At 35.1% G+C, this 19,322-nt stretch overlaps 1 protein-coding gene across 5 annotated transcripts in view; it reads right to left on the minus strand.

Moving 5' to 3' along the window:
• Window positions 1-19,322, minus strand: part of Ndst3 (N-deacetylase/N-sulfotransferase (heparan glucosaminyl) 3) — a 182,061-nt gene that overhangs the window by 20,494 nt on the left and 142,245 nt on the right. For all 5 annotated transcript variants that reach the window (XM_005386807.2, XM_005386806.2, XM_013515341.1 and 2 more), the window contains 6 exons: window positions 16,498-16,680; window positions 14,318-14,414; window positions 10,230-10,353; window positions 5,851-6,025; window positions 2,751-2,921; window positions 1,229-1,338 (listed from right to left, as the gene is read on the minus strand). In XM_005386807.2, the coding sequence (XP_005386864.1) occupies window positions 1,229-1,338; window positions 2,751-2,921; window positions 5,851-6,025; window positions 10,230-10,353; window positions 14,318-14,414; window positions 16,498-16,680 (860 nt within the window). The remainder of the gene's footprint in view (window positions 1-1,228; window positions 1,339-2,750; window positions 2,922-5,850; window positions 6,026-10,229; window positions 10,354-14,317; window positions 14,415-16,497; window positions 16,681-19,322) is intronic.

Below are 19,322 nucleotides of genomic sequence, written 5' to 3' on the forward strand. Positions count from 1 at the left end.
GGGGTCCTGATGCACGCGCTGCCCTCAGGGAGTATCTGGGAAATACCTGGCTCTTTCCGCGAGTTTCAGCTGAGAACCGTGGCGGTGTGGGCGAGCACAGACTCAAGGCCAGGTGTCTAGCCGCTCCTGGAACACTGGCTCTCGCTACCCAGGGAGCGTGGGGCTGAGGGTTTGTTTGTCCCGCCTGCAGCCAGAGAAGTTCCTGGGGCTTGGGCGGCGGGGTCCTGATGCACGCGCTGCCCTCAGGGAGTAGCTGGGAAATATCTGGCTCTCTCTGCGCGTTTCAGCTGGGAACCGTGGCAGTGTGGGCGAGCACAGACTCGAGCCCAGGTGTCTAGCTGCTCCTGGAACACTGGCCTGACATTGTTTCTTTAAATTCCTAAACCACCTAGTTAATTTCCTCTGCATCCATCTAAGAGGTCTCTCTATTGTTTGTTAATTTGGTTTTGTTCTTAACATATTTAAAGTACTGTAGCTGCTTTTGAGGTTAGTTGTTGGTTTTGATTTACATATATGTACAACTATTTATAGAAGCACAACTCATCATAGTTACAGTTTGGAAACAGGCTACATGTCTGTCAACAGATGAATGGATAAAGACAATGTGGTATTCATATACAATGGAATATTATTCCGCCAAAAGGAAAGGTAAAGTTCAGTCGTCTGTAGGAAAATGGATGCACCTTGAGATCATAATGCTAAGTGAAATAAACCAGATACAGAAGGTTAAATACTGCATGGTTTCTCTTATTTGAGAAACCTAAATTTATAAATAATTGAAAAAGCAAAATAAAAGATAGATGATAGGAAACAGGGAGATAGACTTTGTAGAGATGGGAAGGGGATCTGGCAATGAGCGGAGATGGGAAGGAGGGAGAAAAAAGGATCAAGATGCAACATGTATATGTATAAATTATAGGATGAATGCATTTATTATGTATTGCAAACAGATACTCATAAACAAATGATCCAGAAAAAAAAAGATTCACAACTACTTTCTTTTTCACTTTACTTCCAGGAGAAATCTTTCAGAAATTATGGAACAACAGAGGATTTAGGATGTTTCTTTGTTTCACTATTTAAAAGTTCTTTCCCAAGTGGTTAATATCTAACTGGAAAATATCAGTATGAAGGAACAGTAATCAGACAATTGCATTACCAAGCTACAATTTCTTTAACATCGGTTCTCTATGGAAACTTCAATAAACTAGTTGGAATATAAACTTACGTTAACGCTTCTGAGTAATTATAGTGAGGAGATACTCCTAGAAACTTCTGAACTTCATCCATCACTGTAGCTGGATCAGTTCTTAGCTGCTGCCCATCGATAATTAGCAACTAGATTACCAAAGGAATAATAATAACAATAAAATAATATAATAATAATAATAACAGTGAAAAAAGACATTTAAAGTGCATACTGAAAAATTGCTGACTCTGACCTTATTCAGAGACACTCTCCTGAAGGGAGTTACATGCACTGTTGTTAGACACAATCAGATCATCCTTGTTAATGACATGGAGTAAGAAATAACTCATAGCAATTAAGTACATCCATGTTTTATAATCTGAGAAGCTCTGCAAACACCATGAAAACAAAGCCAGTTGTGAGAAGTAAGAGAGCTTAGAATTGTGACTTTGAAATCACAGATGTAAACCAAGTTTCCAAATAAACAGAGCAATGATTCCATGGATCATGCTGGGAAGAAACACAGCAGAAATAAGTCCAGGTGTAATGAGACAGAAGACCTGGGATTCTTCTCAATTCCATTCAAGAGCAGCACTGTAAAGTTTGAATAAATATTTTGATAATCCATATGGAGAAGAAGGTAAGATTCTGAGAACCTGAAGATGGACAGAAGTTCCTCAAGAAGCTAAGGGAAAAGGATTTATTAATCTAGTCAGTGTAGACAAGACAAACAGTAACAGTTTGTGATGGAAGGCTACAAAGCCTGTAATGCAACTCTTTCCCAGACCTCTCCTTTGTATCTTCGATTAGTCTAGACTAGCACTGTTCAGTGGAAATCTCTGCGATGATGGACATGCTGTAAAGCTGCCATGTCAAATAGGTAGCTACTGGTAATGTAAATTTAATTAGCCATATGGTAGCAGCTATTACACTGAACAGTATGATTTTACATACACAAATACACACTATGTCTGCATTGTTTGTTTGTTTGGTTTTTTTTTGGTACTGGGAATCGAACTCCTGACTTCACGCTTGCCAGGCAGGTGCTGTGCTGCTGAGCTATATCCCCAGCTACATCTGGATTTTTATGCAATCCAATGTAGAAGTTGGTTTTGGCATCTTAAGTTGATGCTAAGCTAAAAGGATAAGAAAGAAATCAGAGGAAAATGCAAGACTTAGGGAAAATTCATCAAGGTAGTTCAGGAAGGAAATAATGGCCCTTAATTAAGCAAAACAATATTTGTCTTTTTTGGTGAAGAGGCTTCCTTTCAAGGGTTGTTCATGTTTGAGTAAGAATCAGAGATCTGAAGCTTTTAAAATCCCTTAAGATCAGGAAGGGCATGCATTAGAAAAGGAGCAGGGAAAATTATCTTGAAATACTCTTAGAAAATTGAACTGTTTTTCTGCTTCTGCTGCTTTTTCTTTCCCGCAGTTTCATTATTTACAACAAAGAGGTAAAAGCTAGTGATGTTTTAATGAGTAAAAATTTCTTCTATCCTGGAGGCAAAAATCATTAACTTAATGAGATTGTTACAGGATATACATTTTTATTGCTTCATACCTGAAAGGGAGGGAAATAAACAAGCCATCTCTCGATGTGACTGGCATACCACCCAGGAACTAAACATCTCTTCTGCAAGGTTCTGAGTTCTGAGGGTGCATGCGGCCCAGCAGAGATGACTTCATAGAAACTAAACTTCAGAGCTGCAGGGTCTTCATGTGATCGCTGATGCTATAATGAAAAGGTGGATAATTAATCTAACCTGAACCATAGGCATAAATAATTAAAAACCAATCTTTGTGACAAGTCTTCAAGCTAAAGGAAAGAGTCTTCACTGCTGGAGAGTTATTTGTTTTGAAATTAATAAGGGATGAAAATGTTTGCTTGGAGCACCAAAATTTAAAGTTATGATACTGATGAGAATATAGTTTTGGAGAATGTATTTGGAGGCTACATTCATATTAGTATCCCTTAACTAACTTTCCTGAGTTGCTTCCTTGGTGCATATATTTTATTTTGAAAGCAAACTTTTAAAAGTTCCACTAATGTCCCCTTTTCAGCCCCAGAGCAAATCATTTATCATGCTCAGTGAATATCCGTAATACAAAAGCACTCTAGTAGTTCTGCCAAATAGTTTTGCTCCACCTAGTAATGTAGTTTTAGATTAGAAAAACTCTATTGGCTATTTTAAGTGGAGAAACTACTGAAAATTCTGACATGTACATTATCTGAAAGCCATTGCTTTTATCGTATATTATCTAGCATCTAAAAACCAAGATTATTTTATCTAATGGTAACCTTTGCAGGGAGTCAGAATCATTTATTGTGCAGAAAATGCAGAAAGCAGCAATCCAAAAATGAAAGTGTTTCATAATGGCTCAGGCTCAGGCCCATGGTTTTGAGAAAATCACCTTTTCCTTAAATTGACCAATAAATATTCAGGCTTAGTGGTGAGTTTGTGGCTGTTTACCACATCTAGTTGAATAGCAAATTTGCTGCAATTGGGATTCAAATTACTACACTACAGACTCTACTAGACTTTGTTAAGGCCTGTGTTTTGCCACTGTGGAGTGATTTATTTGCAATATTTAGGATGTTTTGTTAGCTTGCAGCTTTGAAACCTCCTTTTATCTGTAAATTCCCAGTTTTTCAAGGGCTAAGTGGTTGCCAAGCTCCAATATTCTTCTTTCTTTTTGAGTCAATTAGGGCTTATTTTTCTTTTCTCTAGATACCTGGAAAAGGTAAAAGGTGCAAAATGAAATTTGCCAATTTGCAGCATGCTCTATATTGTTATTTAAGAGAGGGCTCTAGGTTTGACATGAATGAGTAGTGTGGAGTTGTGCATTTCCACGGAACTTAGCTTTCCAGGATATTTCCAATGCTATCATGCAGATTATTATCAGTGTGATTCTCTAGGATTCCGTATGCTTTGTATGATATTTTTCCACTCTGTCCCTGCCACAAAAACTTTCCTGATAATGTTCTTCCACTGTGAACCTGAAAATACTGCTTTTGTTAAAGAACCAAAGGGGCTTGGTGCTAACAAACTGTGTTCTCTAATGTCATAATTGTTGAGTGCTTAGTTGTTCAAAATCCTGGAGGATCTGAGTTATTCCTGTCACTTGGGATACAGACAACTAGCTTCATATCCAACCCACTTGCAGAGTTGCAGATAAGGAGACTCTGAGTACGTACTATCTCAGATTCATATGAACTTCACAGTTTCAAAGGAAAGAAGAACTTTCAGGCCTGACTTGTTGACAAACCTTTCACACACAGCTCTGATTTGCATACATCAAGACACTCCTTCATTTTTTTTTTTTTTTTGGTTTTTCTCCGGTACCAGGAACCGAACTCACGACCTTGCGCTTGCCAGGCAGGCACTTTTGCCACTGAGCTAAATCCCCAGCCCCACTCCTTCATTTTAATTTTACCTCAGTTTATCCTCTTGTAAATCCCATCCTTTCTGTAGGAAAGGCACAGTGGGGTATTCAGACTTCTCTGTAGCAGCCAGTTACTAAATGTAACCTCCCAGGAAATCTTTAGGGTGGGCTTTATCACCAAATTAGTCTGCTTGTATGTCCATCACTTATCACTAATTATAGGCTTATTTATATATACAGAATTTATCCACTTACACTGAAACCAGTGTTAGGTTTAGCGTTCACATATATTAATATAGCTTCAAGTTACTTTTAGAGTAAGACTCTGTACATGTTAGCCTTAAAACTATTTGATGAATGCATGAGTATATGACTATTAGGAAAGTATTTTTTAAAATTATAACGCTGAGTTATGACAACTAAAGTTCCTAGAGATTACAGGCCCTGTGTTTAATTTTGACTGCTTTTTATTGAACCTTTCCATTTGCCGGTCAGAATAGTACTGACAGGTTTTTTCCCCCTAGCTGTTATTTGTAATAATTTATTAAAGTACAAATGCATTTGATAAACGTTTTCTGATTGGAGTGTTCAATTATTTCAAAGTCATCACTTCTGTGCTAGGCTGTAGCCAATGTGAGAAACATCTTGACAGTCAAGTGTATGTGAAAGGCTTAGAACAGCTTTAGAAAGGTTGGGATTTTAGAGATGAAGACTGCTTGTATGTGTTTTGTGATTAAGTTGCTTCTTCAGTGCAAGCAGTTATTCAGCCTCTTTTAGAGCTTGGCTGAGCAATCTATTGCCTACAGCCTGCTTCTGTAAATAAAGTTTCACTAGAAAATAGTCTTGCTTATTCATGTACATATTATCTTTGTCTGCTTTCACAGTAAATGGCAGAATTATAACAATTTATAACCTGCAGCACCTGAAATTTTCCTATCTAGCCCTAATCAGAATACATATGTACTAGTTCAAAGATAATAATGAAAATATTATAATGTTCACTTTTTAAATGGAGATGCATAAGAGCATATGCACAATATTTTGCTTCTTTTAATTTACTTTATTACATTAATATATTTTATTAAATAAATTGGTTAAATTAATAAAACATTAAAAGCAAAGAAGAAAGTTGTTTTTTTCAGGGAGACAAAGAAATATTTATCTACTTTTCTGTAAATATCAAACAGTTAGAAAATCTCGAGATTGTGAGTATTGCTAAAGAACACCTTCATTGTCCAGAGCCCTTCCCTTCCTGCTGTGTGCCATCTTTTCCTTACCTGATACCAGGAATATGCGCGGTCTGATGGGTCAATGAGGATGGTGATGATCTTGGCTTTGGGGACGAGGGAAGCAGCTCTCTTAGGAGCCTCCTCTGAGTGGAAGTAGTTTGCACTCTTCTCAAAGAGAAAGTCAGCGGTGACATTAGATGGAACTGGAAAGAAATCCATATACCTAGAAAAGGAACATTTTTCTCAGTAAGATTCTTGTTTGCACTAATTTCCTGATGACTGAATATGTTAGAGGTGCCCCACAAATTAGTTTTCTAAACAAAGACCTTTTTCTGTAAGGCATTTGTTCTCCATAGTTAGCAAAGGAGCTAGGCACGATGGCGCATGCCTGTAACGCCAGCACTTGGGAGACTGAGCCAGGAGGACTGCCCTGAGATCAAGGCCAGCCTGAACTGCATAGCAAGCAAGACCGTGTCTCAAATAAAAAAGAAAAAAAACCCAAAGCAAAATGAAGCATAATTAGCAAAAGAAACATGTCCAGTGCACTAAAAAATGCATTTTGAAAATGTTCTGAATATATTTTGTTTTATTTAATATTAATAAAAACATCTGAGATATCAAAAATGTAGAAAAAATGATCAACCCTACTGTATAAAATACATCTAAATGTAGAAAAACTGTACAGAGAAAAATACAGGTACCCAAACAAAAAGAAGGTTTGATCAAAACAGATGATACATTCAGTCGAAAGACAATTTAAAAGGATTCACACAAAGCATTTTTACTTCATTACAGCAAAATAACTTTACTACTACTAGTGTGTTGTGCTGTTATATTTAATCATATATTGTCAAAGCATTTCTGTTGCATATCTATTGCAGATACTGACTTTTTGCTTAATTTTTTCAAATAGAGCCATTTATGTCTCTTTTTAGAATAATTATAAGAAAAGTTTTAAAAATATATACATATTTACACATATGAAATTCTTTCAAAATTCTCAGTCAGGTTTTGTATGCTTAAGTGTGAGAATTCAAGTCACCAGAGGCATAGAAATAGGGATGCCTGTAGACTCTAGCACTGTTTAATACACCACCAGTATAACTTCGTCAAATATAACTAAATCCGCATATGATAAGATAATATATATTTCTGAAGCACTAAGGGAAGCCTTTTAGAAGAAATGGGACTTTTAAGAGAGACTATAACAATTTAACTGCTAGGGCGTCTTACATCTTACAATAATCATCTCACTTTCCAACCTCCCTTCAATCATAAGCCACTATGGCTTCAGTCAATCAAGGTGAGGTGGTTCAATAACTGAGTAACAATCATTAACACCTACGCAGTGACATCTCCTGTAATGTGTTATTTCCTTCGAGTTAAAGATATGTGAAGCTGTTATAGACTTTGGACCATGAAATTATGTCATTTGTCTCCTTTTTTTTTTTTTTTAAAGTTTTATTCCGGTACCGGAAATCGAACTCATGACCTGCGCTTACCAGGCAGGCACTGTGCCGCTGAGCTAAATCCCCAGCCCCGTCATTTCTCTTAATAAAGGTTCTGGTAGGATTCCAGCTGTTAATGCATTGCAAAATGTAACTGGTACCACAAAGTTATATATATATATATATATATATATATATATATATATATATATATTTTTTTTTTTAAGTGGGAATTGAACAAAGTGATATCTTGAGCCTCTGAGCAATTAAGAAATCCTTTTATGTTTTCTGAGAGTTGCATTGCTGGTGATAGGTCATTCTGGCATCCTTTTACAAAGAGATATACAAAATTTTGGGAGAGTTTGATCTGTTAGTTCTTCTGCTTTATATTCTATTTATAGGAAGTACCACGTTTCAGGTTGTTTCTTATTTAGAAGCTCATACTGGTTTCAGGGGTGGTAAGGTTATCACTAGTACCTAGTAAATCCTATCTGATTAAAGCTTGTCTCAGGCTTGCTTGTTCTCAGAAAGGCTCCAGAAATCATACAGACATACATATGTGTAGCACAGGTGCTTGAATTAGATAACTTACAGCTTCTAAAACTGTACAATCTTTTCCCAAGGTGTTTATAGAACAGTTTAGGCTTCAAAAACCTCCTCAAGTTGTCCTGGATGTTACACCTGAATTGTGTTGAACTTGCCTGGCTCCAGTGGCTCACAGCAAGGCAGGGTCCAGTTCTTGTTAATATGTTCACATTTTTCTAGTATAGGGGTTGGTACTTACAGGGACTTGAGAAATGTTTGCTCAGTAAACAAGTAATATATATTCTAGCCATATTTCTAGAATGAGATATGAAAGTTCCCCAAATAGGCTCACTCTTGGGGAATATGTATTCAGGTCATCTGAAGTCCTGGCACACATGCTAGAGCAGTTTATGTACTTGGAGGTAAGTTACAGGTGAATACCTATCTCCCTTAAGCTTTGTTACTTTGATAAATCATATCAGCATGTTTTTTTCACTGGAAAGATGTTCTTTTTGCAATACTTTATATTTGCTTGCTATTTTTGTTGACCTTGAGTATATTAATTGAATTAACTCAAAGCCAAATTACTTTAGAGTCTCTAAATGCTAACAGGATTCTGCAGATTTTGACACACCACTCCAACTCTCCATTACGTTCCCATGTAATAAAAATTACAGTACTGAAGTATGAAACCTAAAACTTGCATAGATAAATCAAACATTTTTCTGAGCTCTTCTGGTGGCAAACCTTGTGTAATTTTTGAAAGGTGAAGATTTCTAATTCTCATTTGCCCTCCTTTGCTTGTACCTTAAGCCTTTTGTCAATTAAGGCAGCCCTAGTTTCATCTAGTTCTCAAGGAAAAAAAAAATTGTGCCTAAATTCCTTTTTTAAATGACCCAGGAGTTAACTTTAAAAATTAATTATTGTGAATACAACCTTTAACTCTGTGGAACCATGATCCATAAAGACAGCTGAGGGACTGTTTCAGACAGAGGCCAGGCCAATCTGAGCACTATGATTATAGTTGATATTATTGAGAGGAAAGCTCTCATTACTACTGTAAATTGACATTTGCAGTTACAATTATTTGTTATTTGCATTAATTGCCTTTTATATATGTGCAATTTGTCAATCAAAAATGTTTGTATTTGGGGTAATTTTAGTGAGTTATAATTAAAATCTTTCATTGCTTTTTAGATTTCTAATTATGTCATCTTGTAAGGGACTATTTGTTCTTATTACAGTGCCTTACATATTGCTGGCTTATGATCAAAATGGTTTTATTTGGTAAAATTTGTGAGAAAAGTGACTATTCCTTCATTTATTTTTAAGTTTCAGGGATTCAAATATTGTGCTCGCCTCTACCTCCAAAAAGTGTTCAAGCGTCCTTTTGGTCCTGATGTTAACATTCCACTCTACTACATAGCAGCATATGTATTGGAGGCAGTAGTGAAGTAGTAGCTGAAATTGTTGACAGTTTCTTTATTTTGCTTGCTGTTATTTACTACTGTACAATTGATATGAAGTACCGTACAGAAGGATTGGTAGTGAAAGATGTAACAATAGCAATTAGAATGTTTGTAAATTCTTGTCTTGTGGATGCTCAAATCATATTTAATCCATTTATTTATCTTTCCATTTAGACTACCAATAAGTCATTCCTGAAGTGGTTGGTAATTATAAAATGGAGACCATGCAATTTGACAGCAGAGGTTAATATACATGACTTTTCATCCTAAAATAATTTCACAATGCTTATTTTTGTGCTTTAGAATTATTACAAGAATCTCACTCTTTTAGCATATTTTCTGTCTGGTATTATAGCAATAATAGCAAGACTTTTAGATACATTTTATCATTCATTTCCATTAGATTACTGTAGTTTGATATATAATAACATATTTGCTTTTTAACTATTCCCTTCAGATGCTTAATATATTTCTAATTTTAATTCAAGGGCAAATATTAAAGTTTATATTATTTTGATAGCTTTTTACAGCTTTCATTTCTCATGAAATATATGCACATTTCTTCTTCCATTACTTCTTTGCCTTTTATATCCTACAAGACAGAAAATTATATATGTAGATCATAGCCTCACTTAATGAAAAGTGTACAAGAGGAAGATATGAAAGTATTTTCTTATAAATAGAGAGGAATGAAATTTCTGGGTGTTATTTCTCTGAGTTTGCACCTGTAATCATCATCAAAAGTAATTATGTCAACTGAAATTACACATGGACTGAGGTAACAAGTCTGCATAAACAAGGGTGTGGATGTATGAATGTATGTCTAAAATCAGACTTTTGAATGTAGGAATATTACCCTATTTCCAAGGTACAAGAGGTTACTTTTGTATGTGGTTGCAAATTTATTTATTTCTCAGTATTAGCACTCAGTTTATACTGTGCACAGTACATATACTTTTAGATTTATACTAATAACCCATCTTACCAATCAATCCCCCTGTGGTAGTTATTTCTATTAAAGAACTGTACCTCCTCAAAGGTTTTTGGGCTGGGGGAGTTACTAAGGATGGAAGGATGCATAACCAGGAACAAATACAAAGCAGTGGTACCTGAAAGACAATACAGGTTTTGAAATTAATAAAATGGAAAGGTAATTTCCTACCATTAGCATTTCAAAGTCATTAATAAATTAAGTATTAAAATGATCCAGGCAGGTTCATTATAAATACTCCTTGATTTAAACTGAATAGAAAACAGACATGTAAAAACAAACAGTTTCTAAAAATTGGAGACAGGCTGTGTGAGGAGGGGATTTTTGCAGGGATTGGGAGAAGCAGTTTTGATTTTGGCTCAATCACTGATTTGTCTGCAACTCTGGCTTTTAGCTACTTTTTGTCTCAGTTTTCTTAACTGCTTATTTCATAGCTTTTTCTCTCAGGATGAAGAGACAATATACCTGAAGATACCATGATATTAGTAAAGCACAACATAAATGAAACATATCATTTTTAGTACATCATATTCCCAAAATTAAAAATTGGGCTTTTATAGAAAGTTCTTTCTGAGGCCTATGAAGCTAATTAAACTCAAGATAGAATTTAATCGTTTAAGAAGTTTGCTTAAAGTTGAGCATGCTTGCATACTTATAAAAAAGAGGTGAAGTAATTTGAATTGCTAAGAGTGAAGAACAGTAGTGGCTTTTCTCAGTGACGCAGCTCACAAAACTAGCCTTTTATTGGAAAGGCAATGGCATATCACTGTGTCTATGTAGGTTTGTCACTACTGAGGATACGAGTGTACATTCTTAAGAAGTGGGAGTGTGAGAAGCTATAAAGTTAATGTCCTCCCTGAGTTAGGAGGTAAGGTGTGAAGCGTAGGCAGAAGAAGGTTCATGATTTAACCATGTACTTGACCTGTGACTGAGAACACTTCCGTTGTTTGCAGTCAGCGCCCCTGTTTCTATTTCCCAACTCCAATGTGGCTCACATCACTGGACTCTCTGATGGAACAAGCCCTGCTCACTGTAATCCAGGCTGACAGCAAGACAAATCCAATGTGGCACTGCAATATTTCTCGTACTTGAAAGAATTGTTCTAATTTTGCTTAGTAACAATGTTCTGCTGCCATTTGCACAAAATTTTGAATTTTCTTATCTCTCTGGTAAGCTTTCTCTAATATTACTTCTTAAATCTACCATGTCTACACAATAGAAAAAAATTTAAAGAAACTCTCAACAGTAATGTTGTTAAATAAAATGAACTGAGAGAGTGTGAAGTAATATCGCTAGGTTATATCTGAGCCAAACGATGAACACTTTATCTGCAATCATAGATAAACTGTAGGGACTGAAATACAGTACTCTATGATGCACAAAAATGTTCTTCACAAGCTCGACTTAGAACAGTGATGCTCAAATTTTAACACGTGTCCGATTCATCTAGAAGGTTTGTTCAAACACAGATAGCTGAGCCCTGTCCCGGCATTTCTGATTCATCACATCTGTGGAGTGGCTCAAGAATCTGTGCTCCTAACAAGTTCCCTTGTGGTGGTTATGCTCTTGGTCTGATGGCTATCTTTTGAAAATCACTAAGTTAAAATAAATGTGAAAAAAGATCTAAAACCTGTTGGGGGAAAATTTTTCCATTACTTGAAGTCCAAAGTAGGGTAAAAAGAACATGTTCTTTGGAGTCTTGTAAATCTCAAGGTTGAGAGTTTCCTTTCCAGTGCTTACCAGCTGTGTGAACTTGAATAAAAATTACCTAGCTCTGAGTCTTAGTTTTCTCATCTGTCTAATGGGAGGAAAATATTTAGCTATCAGTATTTTTATAAGAGTTTAGTGAGATAATCTATCTGGAAGTACTAGTACCATATCTAAATATTTGCAAAGTGCTTTAAAAAATAAAGTAATGTGATTTAATTTATAGCTATAATAAAGAACTAAGTACACATATATATCACTTATGTAACTGTGATACAACTCAAAAAAATAAAACCTTTTATGTGAACAAGAAAAATGTTTGTGATGGTATATACAATATATATTTCTTTTAGGAATTATATTAAATGTTTTAATAACATGTTTAAGACAAACTGAATAATAAGACAAACAGAAAAAATAGATATCATCTGTTACTTTGCATAGTTGGTAAGAGGCATGATGTAATTTACTGGTGGTTGAAAGATAAAATTGTGATTTCTATCTTTATGTATGGCCTTTCCTTTGAATAACCTGTACTCTGTGTGTGTGTATGTGTGTGTATTTGTCAGTGGTAAATCAACTACATAATAACAGACAAACACATTCAAATAACCTTTAATAAAAATTCAGATTTATATTTTTTCTCATTTTCAATACCGAAAAATGTTTGAATATCTTGTTACCTAAAAAATCTATGCAGGAAAATCCTTTTGACTAAAGTTAAACATAAAGCTGTTTAATTCTCATGGAACTGATATTAGAAGATATTTTTCTCCAATTAAAAATAAGATTCATACAACATTGATAATTACAACATGGATGGATTTCAAAAGTATCATGGAAAATGAAAAAAGTTAAACATTAAAGACTACACTCTGTCTTCTTCTGTTTACATGAATGTCTAGAAAAGGTAAAACCACCCTGGAAGAAAGTGGTTGCCTGTACTTGTGGATGTGGCGGGGATTGGGAAATTGACTGCAAAAGGATGAAGAGAAGCTTTTTTGGATACAATTGCCCTAGGTTTTGAATGTGGTAGTGGTTACCTGACTATGTATAATTTCCAAAATTCATTAAATCACACATTTTAAATGGGTGAATTTTATTGCATGTAAATCATGCCTCCATAAAACTGGGAAAATAAATTTCTGTAAATAGGAGCATTTTCTATTACTTTTTCCAAAGGGAAATATATCCAAATAGTAACATAAACAGTGGCAATTCTACTGAGTTTAGGATGACAAGTAATAATTCTACCGTCTAACCATGATAGTAAAATGTCTGTATGTCGAGCACAGCACGAGACGCAGGAGGTCCTGCAGGGCTTTCTGCCCCAGACCTGGTGTGCCAAGCACCAGAGGAATGTGATGAGGGATGACAGGGCTGTGTGACGACCGTGGGAAACCCCTGGAGAGACCTCAGCTTCAGTGTTTTCCTAGTTGCCCTTGACTTTAGATAGATAAGGACAAGTGAAGTAAAGAAGGACAAGAGTATTTGTCATACTTGTTATTGTTTCCAGATTGATACTTACAAAGGAGACTAAGAAGAGATGAATAGGGAAGAGTCTGTGTACCCTCAGTTATTTCCAGAGAGACAAGGAGAGGAAATGTACTCCCCTTAGCAAGCAACAGAGTTGAAATGGCTGTTTTCTGTGAAGCCAGAATCCCAGGGCCCAGAATAATTTATCACGCAAGATACAGCTTGAATGTCTTCCACTGGGCTTCATTCTAATACTGATTCTCACAGAAACAAGAAGTTTATGGGGAAGAAATTGCACACCAATATAAGAAAAGGTGCAACAGCTTTCTCCTGGGTATGAATAAAGATCTTTCTTAGCACAAAATTTTGTTTATGTCAAGGAATTCTGCTTGTCAAATATTTTAGACTGTTAGAAAATACTTATCTCTTCAAGAAATAGTTTACAAGTCAACTTGTAAATCAGGAAGATGGCAGGGTTAAGAGATTTTTTTCTCCGGAAGGGATTTATTATAAAGAGTTCTATGTGCTTATAGGTGTGTCTCTTGACTTTTGAGAAAAACCTGTCAGTCATTTTCTAAACATGCAACTAGTTTTGATTTTAGAAATGTCAAAACACTTTTCAAGAAAGATTTTTGGAAAAAAGACGTGCCACCAAATTAAATATTCAGACTCTGTGACATCAATTTCATACTTTTCACTCAAAAAAACCACTTTGACAAAGCTCTTAAAGACCTTATCAAGATAAACAAAGTTTATATCAGAGGATAACATTTTATTCATTTATAGAATAGTCATTAAAGCTTTATGGGAAATTTAAGAACCCACTGTGACAAGAATTCATTGTATAGCCATTTGTATTTTTATACTATTTGCTTAATCATAGCATTAAAAGTTCTCACCAGTTTTCTGGGGTCCTATTACCAAGAATTTTGGTAAGCGATCACAGGTCTTTTCTTTAGACCAAATGTCTCTGTGGCGTTTGTCATCGCATGGATTCTAAAAATTGGAGAAGAACATAGAGATGTATTTTTCCTTGTGAGTGTGTCCATTGTGCGCTAGCATTTCCAATGTTTGTTCATATAAGATACCTCAGGGAACAATGAGACAAACAACAAGCTTCCTTTAAAGAAACTGAAAGCCCTGCAGGGGCATCACAGATTTAGAATAATCTTTATTTCTTGAAATTTTGAGTGAGAAGGTGGGGGAGAAGAGAAATTTCTACTTTGGGCAGACAGCCTTGTAGTACCAAGAGCTTAATATTTTTCTGATACTGGCAGTTCTATGTTTTAACATTTTTTAATAGTGAGCTTGCTGAGTAGAGATATACTTCCTGCTAACCTAAAGGGAAATATACTCTCAATATTTAATAAATAACTGAAGTACAAGGTATCAGAGTTTTTTTCCTAAGTAATTTTGAATTTTCCTGCTGTGCTTCAAAGGGATGTGGATCTAGCCATATCAATACCATTTAAAGAAAGCTGATTCCTTTCAGCTGCCTTCAAAGGTCATAAATATATACCACAAATGTAACATTAAAGACTATGATGCTAAAAAGTACTAAACTGAAACAAAAGGGTAAAAAGAATTACTACTTTAAGCATTCTGCTTTTGGTCTGTAATACCTCAAACCAACAACCACTGTGCATGACATATCTAGAAAACCCTTCAGTTTAAATACAAAGTGTATATTATATAGAAAAATGGAAACAATTGTTATACTCTTTAATGCTATTTTAGGAACTGGCACACAGGACTATGTTTTACTTCTATTCAATTAATACTGTAGTAAATGAAGTTAAATAAACTGCTTATTTTTAATTCAAAGTAAAGTGAAGGTAATCTTTGGGCTGATTTTCTGGAAAAAAATTTTTTAACGTTGTCACCTGAAATAATAATGATTTCAATTTAAAAATACAGTGTTAAATTAGCAGAGAAATTGTATGCCTTCACAGTCATTAACATTTGGTGATGTTTGGTGGAGGTTAAGATGCTCGTTACAGCAACTGGAAAATGATGTTCTGCCATAATTCCACAGCCCCTGGCTTTAACCCGCTAAATACATTGTTCTGTCCCTTCTTGGAAGTACCTGTCTGTTCCTAGGGTAACGAGCTCGCAGGTCAATGCTTAATGGATCAAGTACAGAGTTCAAACTTTATCACACCTTCAATTTGTGAAATTTACTAAGTTTTGCTTCTAAATGTTGTTACTGTTTTACCACTTAGAACAGTGATTAAGAGCACTGCTTTTGGAGGCCAGACAGCCTAGAACTGGCTCCTGCTCTGCCACATGTAGCTGTGTGACCTTGCTTTACCAATATGGACCTTTTGTGCCTTAGGACCTTCATCTGGAAAATAAGAATAATACAAATATATACATATATTTATGAATATAAATGAAGTGCTTAACATGATACATGTAATTATTTGCTGAAATTATTGGTTTCCACAGATCTTCAAGTGGGCAATTTTAGCTTAGTTTTCACAATTCTATACTACCTGAGTCTATACTTTGAAATGTAGGCTATCATTAGAGTAGTTGGCATATGCCATACGAACGTTATATTTTCTCTTTGGAATCTTGATGACTCAGCTATAAACAATTTTCTCATGTCCCAAGTAATTTCCAATTACTATTTCTGAGTGCAATTCATATTCTGTGATTGCTGATGTACATGGGGGTTCAGAAGGCGGATTCAGTGTCTTCTTGGAGACCCTCTACTATGGTTTAGTCATTAGACATGGGTAGTGTGTTCAAGGTTGACCAATTGGCACTCTGCTTATACACAACCCATTACCAATTTCTATCCCTCCAACCTGTTGCAACTTGCAAATTGGTCTCTCACTCTTGACTGAAAACTTTACATCTACTGAATCTCTCCCTGAAAATTCTGTGATTTCTAACTGTCAAAGGAAGAGAGAATTTGGCTCAAACTGTAGTAATAATATGACTACAATTCAGGAAGTAGTTACTAAACGGAGGTTTTTTTAAAGAATTCCTTCCATTTTCAGCGTTGGATGCTTTACAGAAATATAAAATATGTCTGTGGGATTAATTGTATCAATTATTGAGCCACTTTTACCTGCCAGAGAGGATCTTTCTGATCAGGAAACAGCTCAAAATATTTGTGAGCTAGTTGCACTGGAGGCAGAGTCTGAAGACGGAGGTTGGTCCAGGTCTGCACAAAGTTGGCCAGATTAACAAATGTATATAATCCCAGTCGGTCATTCCCATAGTTGGACAAATGGGTCATGAAAATACTGACCTGAAAAAGACATAGGAACTTCTGTGTAAACACCTGTTATTTCACCACTAGAGGGCAGTATAGTCATAGCAATGCCGGATTTTGGGACCTGTCCCAAACTCTCATTATTTTAATGCATGCTAGATGATATCTGCAGGACTTGATAAGCACTTTCCTGAAATTTTAATATACTTCATAACTAAAAATGAGATAAAAAACTAATAGCTGCCACATATCCATCCTAGTACAATTAGACTAGTCCTGAATAACACATCCTAGATGTCAAATTATAATGCCATCATAATGTGTAGACTACTAATCATTTGGAGCTGCAGAATTCAGGAAGTTTGGAGTTTGCAATTTTAATCTTGTTTTACTTCAGTTTCTACTGTAGCATTTCCAGTTACAGAGTGTAGGTAATCAAGGAGTTATTTTAGCATGAACTGAGTGTCCTTTGATTTGCATTTCTTACACACTATACCACGGTAACACATTGGTGCCTGAATATTACTTTCTATCAATAATATTTTCAAACCATTTTCCAAATCTATTGTGTCTGCTACTCCCAACATAAAATACCTCCTTTAAGAAAAGTTTTAGTGTTGACTGGATAAAACTGACCCTTGCTATAAAAGTAATTGACCTAGATTGAATCCATGCATTGCATAAAAACAAAAGCAACCGCCCCCGAACAAAACAGCAAATGGGCGGAACTTTTTATAATGAAATAAATTTGATTTCTGTAGGTTTGGCTAAATCGGTCTGGGATGTAAAAATGGGCGTTTGTAAGTTAATGCCTTAAGTGAATGCAAGTAATTTTTGTTGGTTATTTGCTGACAAATGCAAATAATATTTTTGTGTGATATTTCCAATAGTCAAGCAAACCAATGTGTCATTTATGCTGTTAGAATTCATATAACAGCGGTACTTTCCCAAGATATATAATTTCTTTGAAGTGAATAGCAATCATTGCTATTGTAATAATGATATAACAGGTCAATCATTAAGAGGATGAAAACTTGAGGTAAAATTGCAGAGATAAAAAAGTTATATTAAGATTTGATATAATGCACAGAATAAAAGTAATTACAACTATGAATAAGAAAAATAGTAATATCCTATATTGTATGGAACAAATTCTATTGGCCTTCACAAAGAAAGCTTCAACTTTGATCAAGAAATTTAACTGTATTTCTGTACACTTTGCCTTAACATACATAAAATCTTACAACTTTCATGGACAAAATACTTGAAGGATGGTTTCAAATAGTATATTCAGTTTTGTAACTCTGTTATTCCTCTTTCCTCCTCAAATTATATGTGATGAGAAACTTTGAAACAAAACCATTCTTAAATTTGGAAGTTTTTTTCTAATATCTGCAAGAGGCAGTTTTTATTTCTGTGTTATATGTACAGTACATTTTTCAATGTAGGATAATAACAAACAGTAAAATGATTCTTCAAATTAACATTTCTCTTTAGAGGAAAATTTTAATATGATTAAAATATATTAACCTGGTTAGCCACAATTATAATTTTTGAGCTTACTTTTATAAAATATCTATCAATAAATCTGTTTTATTGCATTTCACTTGAACAATATTTTCATTGGAAAGAAAATGGAAAACTTAGAGACTCTGTTACCATCCTAGTGCATTTGACCTCTCCTTGAATTCAGCATTTACCAAAGAACACATTTTATGCTGTGAAAATTAGAGTACTACTTTTGTATCTAAATGATGGTAGGAGGCAAAAAAAAAAAAAAAAAAAGAAAAGAAAAAACAAACCAAAACCCCGCTACTCTTTGATAAAGACAGGCAGCCTTAAATGAGTTATAAGATAGTTAATGACACTGCTTTTGCTGAAACTGAGCATGATTTGCAAGAATTAAGGCAATGCTCATAAAGTGTTGAACATAATCCTGTAAAAGAAAGACTACTTAGCCTTCAAGCGTAGACACTTTCCCCAGATTTTCAGTTATATTTTTGTACACTGAATTTTAACATATGAGCAAAAGGATTCTTTCAAAGTGATGCTTTTGTTTTTTGGTACTGGGAGTCGAACTCAGGACCTTGCACTTGCCAGGCAGGCTCTGTACTGCTCAAAGGGATGCTTTTGTAATGCAGGTCACCTCATGACCCTTTCAGCCTTTGGACTCTAGCTTGGGATTTGTTTTGTTCTCTTAGAGAAATACAAAGCAATAAAGGGAACATACTTTATCAGGATATAAAACACTCCAATTTCTTTTTAAAGTATTTTAAAATGTATTATGCTTTTTGCACTGACATGGTATATTGCACATCTTTTGTTGAATACGTAATCTCCATTTTTTAAAAAATTAGTTTTTTGTGAGAAAAGTATATAGAAGCAATAGGATTGGCAATACGGTATACAATGAGGATGTCTGGGTCAAAAGTGAGCTTTCCCATAGCGTTTCTTTACCACTCATGCTCTGCCCTATGACATTTATAAAGTCACTGCGCTTCTCGGCAGTTTCTCACCTGACGGCAGTGTTTGCATGGCACAGAATGAAACAAAGAAAACACTTGCAAAGGTTACCGGTGCAGGGAAAGTAGATGCTAGTCTTTTCCTAAAGAGGGCACCTTTATATTTTTAAGAGTGCTTTAGAATTGAGGGTCTACTTTTAAAGTTTTTTTTTTTTT

The sequence above is a fragment of the Chinchilla lanigera genome, unplaced genomic scaffold (assembly GCF_000276665.1).
Source record: "Chinchilla lanigera isolate Chin_1 unplaced genomic scaffold, ChiLan1.0 scaffold00027, whole genome shotgun sequence".
Lineage (NCBI taxonomy): Eukaryota > Metazoa > Chordata > Mammalia > Rodentia > Chinchillidae > Chinchilla > Chinchilla lanigera.